Source organism: Bombus flavifrons, chromosome 1, assembly GCF_040668555.2.
Source record: "Bombus flavifrons isolate JBK064 chromosome 1, iyBomFlav1_principal, whole genome shotgun sequence".
NCBI classification, from domain to species: Eukaryota; Metazoa; Arthropoda; class Insecta; order Hymenoptera; family Apidae; genus Bombus; species Bombus flavifrons.
The window spans coordinates 20,947,774-20,960,794 of NC_138442.1; the positions used below are offsets into that span (position 1 = coordinate 20,947,774).

The 13,021-nt window shown below is 28.0% G+C and overlaps 3 protein-coding genes across 12 annotated transcripts in view; 2 read left to right on the forward strand and 1 right to left on the reverse strand.

The window, feature by feature from the left end:
• The window catches only part of Mical (Molecule interacting with CasL), a 113,288-nt gene extending 109,274 nt beyond the window's left edge, over window positions 1-4,014 (forward strand). For 3 of the 9 annotated variants that reach the window (XM_069111859.1, XM_069111934.1, XM_069111697.1), the window contains exons 21-26: window positions 44-73; window positions 749-893; window positions 980-1,127; window positions 1,200-1,309; window positions 1,378-1,551; window positions 1,680-2,922. In XM_069111859.1, the coding sequence (XP_068967960.1) occupies window positions 44-73; window positions 749-893; window positions 980-1,127; window positions 1,200-1,309; window positions 1,378-1,551; window positions 1,680-2,023 (951 nt within the window). In that variant the 3' untranslated portion in view covers window positions 2,024-2,922. Of the gene's footprint in view, window positions 1-43; window positions 162-748; window positions 894-979; window positions 1,128-1,199; window positions 1,310-1,377; window positions 1,552-1,679; window positions 2,924-2,969 lie in introns of those variants that run through there. The other 6 variants (XM_069111529.1, XM_069112105.1, XM_069111606.1 and 3 more) reach the window with 4 other exon arrangements.
• A 1,730-nt stretch (window positions 4,015-5,744) lies between these two features.
• RhoGAP68F (Rho GTPase activating protein at 68F) lies at window positions 5,745-9,468 on the forward strand. Of its 2 annotated transcripts, none has more exons than XM_069117786.1 (10): window positions 5,745-6,000; window positions 6,653-6,760; window positions 7,026-7,169; window positions 7,439-7,616; window positions 7,710-7,928; window positions 8,007-8,105; window positions 8,177-8,364; window positions 8,482-8,682; window positions 8,762-8,868; window positions 8,956-9,468. In XM_069117786.1, exons 1-10 carry the CDS (start codon window positions 5,952-5,954, stop codon window positions 9,127-9,129), a joined length of 1,467 nt encoding a protein of 488 aa, XP_068973887.1. In that variant the 5' UTR covers window positions 5,745-5,951; the 3' UTR covers window positions 9,130-9,468. The 2 variants fall into 2 exon arrangements, with proteins under 2 accessions (XP_068973887.1, XP_068973809.1); XM_069117708.1 differs by having other exon boundaries at window positions 5,746-6,000; window positions 7,436-7,616.
• A 1,545-nt stretch (window positions 9,469-11,013) lies between these two features.
• Rab21 (RAS oncogene family member Rab21) lies at window positions 11,014-12,580 on the reverse strand. Its single transcript, XM_069122666.1, has 4 exons — window positions 12,283-12,580; window positions 11,943-12,110; window positions 11,760-11,878; window positions 11,014-11,688 (listed from the first exon to the last, which is right to left on the reverse strand). Exons 1-4 carry the CDS (start codon window positions 12,430-12,432, stop codon window positions 11,448-11,450), a joined length of 678 nt encoding a protein of 225 aa, XP_068978767.1. The 5' UTR covers window positions 12,433-12,580; the 3' UTR covers window positions 11,014-11,447.
• Between the last annotated feature and the right edge of the window lie 441 nt (window positions 12,581-13,021).

Here is a 13,021-nt window from a genome sequence, read left to right on the forward strand (position 1 = left end):
TTCTCCAGTATCTCTTAACTAATTGGATTCTGAAATGTTTCAGTTATATAAATCGTATTCGGAAGGGTCAGATGTAAGCAACTCATAAGTCATTGATACTAATTTTTCCAGTATTAGCTTTCTTATGCCACTATTTGTATTCGCTATTGTATATCGTGCAGGTACTATGATTTTATTTTCGTTTGCCGCATTTTCTCGTCTGCTTTGAAGGGGTAACATATTGATTGGCATAAGCTACATGGAATTGTTTTATATTGTACTGTTGTTGAATCCTCGTAGTAATAATCTCCCCTATAAATAAGCATGGTAACTTTTATCACACACATAAATTGCCATTTCAGTATGTTCGTTTTTCTTTTTTAGTGTGCTTTAATCAAGTTGTATCTAACATATAGATATTAAGAAAATACTATTGAAAAACAGGTGGCTGGGTAGTTTATTTGACAGTTACTATATTCTCTACTATATTCCTACTATGTACAGAGTAGACTATTTCTTTATTAATTAATTTACCAAATTAAGTTGCTAAATTATGTAGTGTGCAGATATCTATATTTGTATTTTGTAACTGCATTTTCATATCATGAAATTTTGAAAGCTTGTTCAATGTACTCCAATAGTGAAGTTTATTGTAATTTTTATTTCCAATATTAAAATTGTTTACATTAATTACTAGAATTAAAGTAATTCTTTTTATATTTATCAAAGCAATAACAAGAAACCAATGTTATAGTATATCTTTTTTCAGCTTGATAAAGTCTTATCGCCAAAGACTAACACTAGACCAAAAAGTGTGTGCGAGGGTATGCTCACAAGAAATTTCCTAAATGAAAACCCGCCGCCAATTCCACCACCACCCCTTACTTACACCATTCCTACTACACAAGTTTCAGGTATGAATAAGACATTGAGTACCACAACTATGTGAACATAAGAAAACTTTATTTCTTATATTTTATATCCATTGTTTGTTTAACAGATGATAGTTTATCAGATGATGATACAAAAACAACAGCAGTATCAGCATCATACATGCACAAGGCTACAGTAACAGAAGGTTCTTGCAATAGCATTTCACGCAAAACAAAAACTACAAAACGAATAGCTAGACAAGCACAATTAAAGAGGTGTGTAACAAAGCTATTTTATACTCTTATAGTAATTCAATCATTTATAATTCTCTTATAAATGTTCCAAAGGTTGCGTATGGCTCAAGAGATACAGAGAAAGCTAGAAGAAACAGAAGTTAAACAAAGAGAATTGGAAAGCAGAGGTGTTAGCGTTGAAAAAGCTCTTCGTGGTGAAGGCGGTAAGAATCTATCGCTACAACAAATTTCATTGTAGACGCTTAAAATAAAAAGTACTTATAATATTTAGAATGCTCTGATCGAGAAGAAGCGGATTTACTCAGAGAGTGGTTCGATCTTATGAAAGAACGCACGGAATTACGCAGATACGAAAAGGAGCTTTTGGTACGAGCTCAAGAAGTTCAACTTGAAGATCGTCATGAAAGATTGCAACAGGAATTGCGTGAACGCTTAGCTGACGATGGTTAGTGTTTTCTTACAATGTTTCAATTTTTATTAATGGTTTAATGATATAATAGTAATATAAGTTATATTTTATAATACATTTATAAAAGAATATTAGGAGGAATAGGATATATTAACATTTTACAGATGATAAAAAGACCAGCGCTGATGTGAAAAAAGAAGGAGAGATTTTAACAGAAATGTTGGAAATAGTTGCAAAGCGGGACTCGCTCATTGCTCTTTTAGAAGAGGAGCGTCAAAGGTGGTGTAAATCTACATGCCAAACATTAACTTCCTTTCCTACACATACCGTTGCCTGTTTTTCGCACGTATCTAATTTCTTTTCTCCTGATTTGAGTGATACATCTTCTGTGCTCACTTTAGTAGTCATTTTAATCATGTATGTGTTTTTGACTAACTTAATAGAATTATTCATTAACTTTTACAATGAATCGTTAACGCTTTTCAACTCTTCATACTTTCATAAATGATATTTAAATTTCTCTATTTTCATTTACATATTACAAATATTAAAAAGTTCTTAAGCTCCTTTACAGCATTTCTATTTCATTAATTTTATACATAATCGTATGTACGATTACATATAAAAGCTATAAATCGTTCACATTATAGCTCAGCGCATTTTGTTATATTATTTTTTTCTATAGAATATTATATATTTATTTTACAAAGACTATTATATTAACTAGTGATCACAGTATACAGTTTTTTCCATTCACTTGTAATTTTACATTGCATGCAGAAGAGCAAGTTAGGAGAGTTATTTTTTGCATTCTTCTTTTACAATTTTTAAATTTTTATTGTAATTCAGTTACGCATGTTGTTCATATACACATTTTTTTGTTTTTTTTTACTATAAGTATTTTTTTGCATCGTAATAAAGTGATGTATTCGTATATTTGACTGTATTGTAGTGCTGTTGAGAGAATGAAAATATTTTAATTGTATTTAAAATTATATTTGATCATGTACAGGGTTAAAAATATAGCATTGTTAAAATTATAGAAATGTAATTGTTGTTAGGTTTTAAAGTATTCTTTGATGGATACTTTGATAAAAATAAAATATGTTACTATATGTGTTTATGGTAATTATTTCCTAAACACATATCACTGTTAAAAGACCTTATAGGCAAAGTTTTTAAGCAATAATTGTTAATTAAATAGATTTTTGTATAAGAATGGAAGTATATTATATATTTTTATAAAAAATTTCCATTAATTTCATTCCATAAATTTTTAAAGAAGTATTTGATAACACATAATAAATCCATTGACGTACAAAAATATTTTAACATATTTGGTTGCTTTATATTAATTATTACTATGTTCCATTTGCACGAAATAAAGACGTTATCATTGCATATTTCAATCCTGACTATTGTATTTAGTTAATGGAAGCATACTTTTCTTTTAGGTATCAAGATGAAGATCGTGACCTTGAAGCTCAAATGTTGGCTAAAGGCCTCAGATTAACACCAATAAAAAAATGTGGTCCTAAGTATTCGGTTTAATAGGAATCACATTATTGTACATATACTCCATTCTATATTTCCATTCACAAATTCTAACAAATAAGTAATTTAATTATGTTGTAAATAAGAAACAGATCTTACAAGGATGAAATGTCTTACAAAGGTCAAAACTTAATTGTCATGTAACTCTTTTGTATGTTAAAGTTTTAATTCAATTGCGTCTTTTAACTCAAAAATGCAAATATGCAAATTTCATATATTCATCCTCTTTTAAAACAAAAATACGGACCAATTATTTTATTTTACATCAACAATTTTTACAAGTTGTTTACTATGACACCTATTTTAAGCTGTACACATCATATGTATATAATTTTAAGGAATTCGATTTATTTGTAGTATACTTTTTATCTACTGTACATCATATGTTTTCAAATCGTCCGAACACCAAGTGGAATTGTATTATAAATGAATTTCTTAGTCCTCATTGCTTAAGATTTAAGGTAAGATAACATAAGATCAAGCAAAAACATAAACTTTGGTGCACATTTACAGAAAAAAATGTGCGATCTGTAGAGGAAAACTCAATATGACATATATGGATTTGAAAAAAATTTTATGAATATATACATATATTTTATCATTGCAAACACAAAAAATTCTGCCTTTACATGTAAATCAATCAAAATATAATCATTATACATATACATAGATTTGATTATTTGCAGACACAAAATGTTGTATTTTGCGATTTGATATAGTAACTAAACAAGAAGTGATATAGGAAATACCTTTTGCACTACAATAATGTGCATTGCAACATACACAGACACACGATATGTACATTATACAATTAAATAAGATGTATAAATCTATTTTTATGTTTACAAAGAGACTGGTAAATGGAATGTATAAACAATTGTAGGATTTTAATAACCCACAAACATGTAAAGTTTTGTATGAAATACAATTGGAAAAATGAACATATATTTACTATTAGAAAATAATGTTGAAATCAGCCTGTTTCCTTGATACATATTTAACTCGTACAATAATAATGTCAGTTACAAATATCGAAACAAGCTGCCAATGTTTCAGCCTCAAATGTTAAACATTTAAACAGTAACTTAAAATGTAAAAATATAATAATAATCCTAATATAAATAAAAATATAAAGTAAGTGAATACAAATCATTACACACTAAATTACAAAATGTAGGTAGGGAATGTAGTATCATTCAAATCATTATTGCCATTCATATGAATTAACGAGCAAATGAGTGTTAATCAATTTTTTTAATGCTTTATTTAAATTGCTACTATACTATACAAAAATATTTTTGTATACTATAAGAGACCTAAATGCCATTATAAATGTATTAATAAAGTATATATCATACAACGTATAATTATGTAGAATGTAATAAAATTAAAGAAAATCATATAAAGATATAGAAAGTAAGCATTTTTAAAAATTAGACTATTGCAAATAACAGTTTATCACGAAGGCTAAAATATACTAAATGCTATATGACTCAGTATCACTTAGTCCTTTATACATTTAATTAATAAACTACATTAAAAATTACTAAATTGAAAGTCCATAAACAATATTTTTTGTTTCTTTACATATTTACATTTAATATTTTAATACTCAATATTAGTTCTTCTAAACATCTTTGTTAAAAATGTTCAATATGAAAAAATTGGTTTTTTAATCTTTATCAATAAAAATAGGTTATCTCTTACAGGACGTATCATAATAACACATTAATTGCCTAGACTTATATTAATTAATTATGAAATTCAACTCATTTGGGAAAGTTTTACAATGTTCATAGCAATTATGGGTGCCTAGAAGGTGGAATTGTACAACATGTATGTAATTGAAAAGAAATCGTATAAATAGTAAACTGAGAATATATGTTCAACATTTGTGAAGAAATAAATCTGTACAAAAAACTAGTCTTTTGTAAAGGAGAATGAACAATAATGTGATTCATGCAACATATTTATTAAAATATAATTTAAATTATCGCAGAAACATTTGATTTTAATTCAAATGATATATTGCACAAAATCACATATTATCATTTACTTTATTTACGTTATCATAGCTTTGTATCAAAAATTACATTTTTTCCATACAGTAAATTACAGAATAATAAATTACAGAATGTACTCACAATATGTAAATATAATATAACTTCTATTAACAAAAAAATAATATTTTCTACTTTATTAACAAAATCTTTGAATTAGGTAAAAGATATAAGAAGTATATATATTTATATTGTTTAATATTATCATAATCTTTATAAATATTAAATATTTTTTACAATAATAACAAAATAATTTACCTGTTTATAAATTCTTAAGTACCTTTCTTGCTATAATTCTTTTTTTTTTTTAGATAAGTATTTGTCTTCAAGTTCAAAACTCTCAAACATATTAACTTATTTAATAGATATCATTTTTAAGATTATATTGGAATCAAAAAGTCAATCGATTGATATCCAGACGTGATCTATATTTATTTTTTGATTACATACATAGATATTTCTATATAAGATAGATATTTATTTATTTATTTATTCTCCACCTTAATTTAACGTTTGAACGTATCACGTGATTTTCATATTTTTAGCGCGCATCGTATCTATATCGCGAAAGTATACAACTAGCCAATAGGAATAAGTATGAAAATATTCGTTAATCGAGCAGTGGGGAAAGGGAGTGACGAGTGACTACGAATTACAATTAGCGACACAACAAATGAAAGCGTGACGTGAATACGCTGGTTTGCCATACCACGTCGGGATAATGTCGTTCGAGAAGAAAAACGTTGTTCGTTTGTAAAGCAGGCTACGTGAAAAGCCCCGTAATTTAATCGAGGCACTGTTTTATCGCACAGTTGCCAGAAAATGGAAGCAGACTATCAACCGACGCTAAGCCCAACGCGAACTTTGACAGGTGAGCTTATCCGCCGCGATTGTTGACGTTGCTTTAGGTGTCAAATAAACGTCACACCAAAGTACAATATCGCCGAAAATCGTGATTGTAAAAAAGTTCACCTGGCATCGACGTTTTTCTGTTCGTTCTAGCGAGAAAACATTTCACGATGGATCTCAGTCTCCTATGTGGAAAAGCACATCGATAAGTGACGAATAATTCGCGTATATGACACGATAGTGCGTATTAAAAAAATTTCAGATTTGATCATAACTTGACATAGTTCCAGTCTTTCGTTCAAATATACATAAACATATCAGTAGAAAATCCGTTTTCTTCTTAAGTTCCACAATCGTATTGGTTTGTAAACATGGATAAAAAACCATCAAAATATTTATTGGAGATCATATATACCGTGTAATGTGATCAGGGGAAAATTGATATATAATGAGAAACCGCGAGATGTATACTAGTCATCAATTTATTATGATACTTGTTTTGCAAAGATGTTTTTTTTTTTTTTTTAATATTACTTAACATTTTTTAAGTACCTATTTATAATGCAAAACCACTGATTGAATAAATAATTGGCAATGGCTAATGTAGTGTTTTGTGATTCATTGATACATATTTGGTGTAGACAATAATGCGCATACTTCTGTTTGTATGATAGCAATAGCTAATGACGTCGAAGATCCATACCCAAGTTTGTCAGATTATCATGATTATGAGCCCAACTTGGAGTTCGATGATACTGAGTTACAGACCACTTCAAATAATGGTAAGATATTTCAATATAAAAGAAATTCAGATTGCTAAGTGTAGAAAGTTAAAAGTAGTTTTATGTAATAGTATAAATATGTAGAATATTATCTATGAGATATTTACCATGGAACATACTTTAATCTTTAAGTTATTCTTTTAAGAAATTTAAGTTAATTACTTGTGTTACTATTATATTTCTCTTGTAAATTCTTACATTAAATTCAAATAGGGTTTCACACAAATAATTATCTTATAATATAATTGATGTAATGATTTTATAGCTGTACAACTTTTAGAAGAAAAATTGGACATAATTAGCAGTGGTGCTGGTACTGGGATAGATTATTTGGAGAGTCCAGTAAGCGATGGGACAATTGAAGAAAACTTTGAAGAAGCTTTGGTAGATGCTCCAGTTATCGAATCCGGTGTGTGACCTTTTATCTTCTGTTAGTAGCCACTAAATGTCATGGCATTTGGGGCTTAGCAGGTGAATTATGTAGATCATTGTACAGTTTATTATTGCATGGTATAAAAATGCACAAAAGCAAAGGTTAAATGACTCTGTTACTTGATCTGCAATTCATTCATTATTTTGGGTATTTATTTTATAAAAAGAGTCAAAGGGAAACCAAAAGAAAATTTAATGTAGAAATAAAAAATTATTATAAATATACTCTTTCATGCTGAGTAGCAGAGGATCTTGCTGCATTGGACGGTGAACTTGCGGATGAAGAAGATTATCTTGATATATCAAGATATGGCATTGTAGAAGTGGTTGGTGATGATAGTGCTGGTCGTAAAATAATAGTAGTATCTGCATGTAAATTGCCTCCTGTTGGAAAAGAAACATTTAATCATGCCAAACTTCTCAGGTTTGTGACATAAATATATGAGTATAAGATATATATATACATATCTTTTCTAAGATTTATTTCATTATTTTTAACAATACATTTATTTAACAGGTATCTCACACATACTTTAGACACATTTGTAGAACAAGATTATAGTTTAATTTATTTTCACTATGGTCTTACTTCAAAAAATAAACCACCATTATCCTGGTTATGGCAAGCATATAAAGCTTTCGACAGAAAGTATAAAAAAAATTTGAAGGCTTTATATCTAGTACATCCAACTAATTTTATTAGAATTGTATGGCAAATATTTAAACCAGCTATTAGGTAATTATTTCTTACTCAGTTGATGAATATTTTCTTTCAGTTACTATATTAATCTTGATATTATTGTTATTTCTTTAGCGCAAAGTTTGGTCGGAAAATGATGTATGTTAATTATTTAGAAGAACTGGCACAATATATTAATCTTGATCAACTTATTATACCTCCTCAAGTAATAGAGTAAGTGTTTCTTTTGTAATTATAAAACTTTTAGATTTATATCAATATTAATTGATTACATTCATTTGTAGACACAATGAACAGCTAATGTTAAAGAACAAAAAGAATTTACCAACCAGTCCACCTCAGAGTGCGGTGACAACACCAGTTGGTACCACTCAATTTGGAGCAAGCCTTACTTTTATTAAAGAAAATAATAATGGCGATCCTATACCACCAATAGTGCGACAATGCATTGAATTTCTTGATACACCGGATGGTATGCTTATAATTATGTAATTTGTATAATTCAGTATCTTTTTTTAAAAATGCCATGATAATAATATCATATATCATTTCTTTGAAGATAACAATTATAATATTATCACACTTATAGCATTAGAAACAGAAGGAATATTTAGAAGATCAGCTAATGTAGCAGTAGTTAAGGAACTTCAGAATCGTTGCAATCAAGGATTGCCTGTTGATTTCCAAGGAGACCCACATATAGCAGCTGTTCTTCTTAAAACGTTTCTTCGAGAATTAGATGAACCTCTTATGACGTATGAATTATATGATGAAATAACGCAATTTCAAGGTAAATATTAAAATATAATTTTGTTATTTATTAATATTGAGTATGACATAATATAAATATTTTCATATTCTCATTTTAGCTCTATCGAAAGATGAACGCCCAAGAAGAGTTAAAATATTAGTACTTGAAAAACTTCCAGAAGATAATTACCAACTCTTAAAATATATCGTACAATTTTTATCGAGGGTAAGCTATTACTTTAATGATTACGTGATTTATTATTTTCCTTCTTATATATAATTTTATGATAAAATATATCTATATTTATAACAGGTAATGGACAGGTGTGATTTAAACAAAATGACATCAAGTAATCTCGCCGTCGTATTTGGTCCAAATCTTGTCAGAGCACCACCATCACGTGGAATGTCACTCTCCGCGATAGGTCCCATTAATCAATTCATAGACTTTTTATTTACTCATCAGGATAAAATATTTATTATATAAAGAAAATATAAAATCGAACGCTAAAGGCCTAATTTGGAACGAAATTAATATTTTATGTATGTTATAGAACAGAAATCCTATAAATTCGGCTGCCATGTTTGATATTGTATAAAATTTACATAATACAACTTCGAAGAAAATTTTATAGGATTTTTATTGAAAAGTATGAGAAGTTCCTGAGACTTTCATTTTAGAATGTAAAAGCGAGAATCTCTTTTAGAATCTTCGAAGTCATATCAAACTTGTTGGAATTCGAAGCGAACGTAACAATTCGTGTATAATATTCATATTTAATTATAACATTCGTACTTTGTTGATTAAAATATTTTTATATTCAAATATACAGATAGAGAAATACTTGCATACCTAATGTCACAAACAGCGTTTAATTATACAGCTTGCACAAAATTTTTTTCTAGTAAATTGGTATCATGATTTCAGGATTAACATAAGGGACGTTAAAAGTAATGTAAATGGTCTGGTTGCTACGTAATTCAAAAGTGTGCAAAGTTATATAAAAATTAATGGTATACCAAAGATATATAAAAATATCATGAAATTATAAAATGTAGGATTATTTAAAGATAGCATAATATAGTGAAACTAGACGAGCAAATTACGATGATGTACAGGATGCCTTGCTCGCATAATTTTATTAACGTAAGGATTAAAATGGCAAACGTCGTAAAAGTCATGATAACTACATGTTATTATACATAGTTGATTAATATAGCCAAAGCGAAAAATAGTAATAAATTAGTAACTATTAATAGTATATGGCATCCTTTGTATTAACATTATGTATGTATATATATATATATATATATATATATATATGTACAATATATATATACACAGAAATTAATAGCACTGTATACAATTTTAGTCTGATTAAATGAGATTGTTCTTTTAATAATACATATAAATACAAAGAATCTTTCGGTGCATTGTTAAAATCATATTTAAATTAAATTTAAAGTAACAATAAAATTTCTCATTTTTCAGTAAATAAGCATTAAGTTACTGATGTGATTAGAACGTGTTTATGTAATACTTGGTCTGTAACTTTCATACAAAGAAAAACTATAACAAGTTCAAAAAGCAAGAGAATAACTTACATGAATTTTTGCTAATTTAAAATAGTAACAAATGATCGAAATTAATATTCGTTATTACGGTAATTTAACAATTAGACTAAAATCATTGTCAGGGTACCATGTAATATAATGTTTAGCATTATTGTCTGTTATCATTTGAAAGATGAAAAACTTACAGTAATCTTTCTACTGTCATATATATATATATATCTTTGTACATTTTCTTAAATAGTCCTGCCATTATGGGTTTCTGGGATAAAATAGGGGCTCATCGCCTAATATGTTCTCTGTTATGGAAAAAGACTAACCCAGACCTATATAGAACTGACACAATTCAATTACATTCCTTGTTATTAATAGAATGGAGATATATTGTATTCAAATATATAATTATTTATATAAAAATATTAGGATATGTCATAATTTGTATATTACATAATGTATAATTTTCTAATCATTCTTTCTAATATTTTAAATTTCTTTCTTATTTACGAATATAAGTAGTCCATTCGTATATTTACATCTATATATTTACACTTAGTTATTTAAAATTGTTATGAAGAAATGAATCATTTAACGAATTAACGATTATGTTGCTACTATAGATCGATTTGTGGATGTTTATAATCCATGTATGTACCTGTGATAGAATAGAATATTGTACTTTAGACTCACAAATATTGTGCATGTAATTAGTAATTTCTTTACTTTGTAACTAATTACAACCTAATCTAAATTATAAATTACAAAACATTCCCAAGAAATAACATCGTATTAAATACGTGTATATGTTAATTAACTTTTTATTAAAACATAATAGTATTTAAATATATATACATTTATATGACAGAAATACATACATCTAATAATTGTAATAAATCTTCTAGCTATATGATATATGTGGATAACAAGATATTTGGTTCATGAGTCAACTGAGGCTCTATCAATGTAATTGAATATCGAAATACATAAAAAATCAACTCCCAAAATATAATCAATATTTCTTACCTTACACTCAGTTAAATTACTTAGGCTTAGTAGTTTATATCTATTTTATTTTTTGTTCCTTAAAAAATAAAATATTAAAAATTTTGTGATATATATATGTGTGGTTTATCAATATGTGTATGTACATATACATATATGCATGTATATCTACACACACTTTTATATATAAGACTTGTTTAAAATTAGAACCAATTGTAATACAGGTATTTGGAATTAAGATGCATGCGAAGAACCACTACAACAGGAACTCTTAGTTGGTTCAGTTTCTTCAGCTTCATCTTCAACTACAACAACATTGCGACGTGTACTACTTGTTCTTGTTAATGTAGACTTTTGTTCCATCAGATCTGCATGTTCTATCATGCGCAGCGTTAATTGAAAAAACATTTCTTCAATATTTTCACTTAGTTTGGCAGAAATATGAAAGTGCATAGCTCCAGTTTTATTAGCAAACCTAATAATCAAATTTTACATTAAAACAAATTTGAAAAGAGAAGAAAAAATAAAAAATTAAAAGAAACTTACTCTTCTGCTTCTTCGGTACAAACACGTCTATCCTTTTCAAGATCTATTTTATTTCCAGCAATTGCTAAACAGATTCCACTGCCTAACATTTTCCTAAGCTCTGTAACCCAATTTATTACCTGTGAAATGAACGTTAATATAGGATATAAGAAAGTAAAATAATATTTTTCTTTAAATCTTTACCCTCTGAAATGTATCGTAATCAGTAACATCGTAAACTATAATGGCACCATTTGACATTCTGTAATAAATTGGTCCCAATGCATGAAATTTTTCTTGACCAGCTGTATCCCATATCGCCAGGTTTACTTTTTTTCCGTGTACAGTCAACTTTTTATTTAAAAAAGAAGCCTGAAAGTATAAAAGTTCAGAATATTTCAATATTTATCACGACTGACAATTTACCAATCATGAGAACATTACATTATTATATTATTCGTACATGAACAAAAACAAAGAAATATAAATTCCAAATATAGATTAAAGTTCGAAATAACGATACGAAACATTAACCACTTTTTACCTGTAATGTACTGATATGTCTATCGTTAAATTTGTTTTCAACGTATCGTAATGCAACAGAAGTTTTTCCGACACATCCTTCGCCGAGTAACACGACTTTGAAATTATAACCATTACCAGTACTACTAATTGGAGTGGCCATAATTTGCATATAACTAATATATACACTTAGAAAACAATATGACAGTCGTAATTGCGCAGAATAATCGTTGATAGAACAATTTATAGGGTATATTGACGACTGACGATCATAACGATGTGATATCCACGGGTGGGGCCCCTCATGCGGCTTTGTCCCCCTCTACGCTAATTCTCTAAGCAGTGGGGCAGCTTACGCTTCTCCTTCTATACATTTCGCAGTTACATATTTTCTCAATTCATACTCAATTCATGTACGTGAAATGAACTATATCTGCATTCTTACAACATTTCCATTAAGTAAGAGCAATCATAAATAATCATCTTATTTTACTGTTTTGAAAATAATAGAAAAATTCTATATTAATTTCTCCATATTAGGAGCACGAAACTCATGCGGATCCACACTGGACTCATGCAACATAACAAGCGTCTTGGTTTCCTTGACGACAAAAACAAAGTGGGGGAAATGCATCTTATTCGTATCATAGCCTTCTTATTAAAGTTTGAATAACAGCGATTTAGAATTGCCATGAACTTGTGGTAGCAATGATAGTAGTATCTCTACTGAATAACATGAAAATAAAAATAATTATCTATTT

Bases quoted from the DNA above. Each gene is read 5' to 3' on its own strand.
- Rab21 (XM_069122666.1), bottom strand. From the start codon at position 12,432: ATGCAAATTATGGCCACTCCAATTAGTAGTACTGGTAATGGTTATAAT. The intron at 11,879-11,942 runs GTAAAGATTTAA...TTCATTTCACAG, and splicing joins ATTACGATACATTTCAGAGG to GTAATAAATTGGGTTACAGA. The intron at 11,689-11,759 runs GTAAGTTTCTTT...TTTGATTATTAG, and splicing joins TGTACCGAAGAAGCAGAAGA to GTTTGCTAATAAAACTGGAG.
- RhoGAP68F (XM_069117708.1), top strand. From the start codon at position 5,952: ATGGAAGCAGACTATCAACCGACGCTAAGCCCAACGCGAACTTTGACA. The intron at 6,001-6,652 runs GTGAGCTTATCC...TTTGTATGATAG, and splicing joins CCCAACGCGAACTTTGACAG to CAATAGCTAATGACGTCGAA. The intron at 8,106-8,176 runs GTAAGTGTTTCT...ATTCATTTGTAG, and splicing joins ATACCTCCTCAAGTAATAGA to ACACAATGAACAGCTAATGT.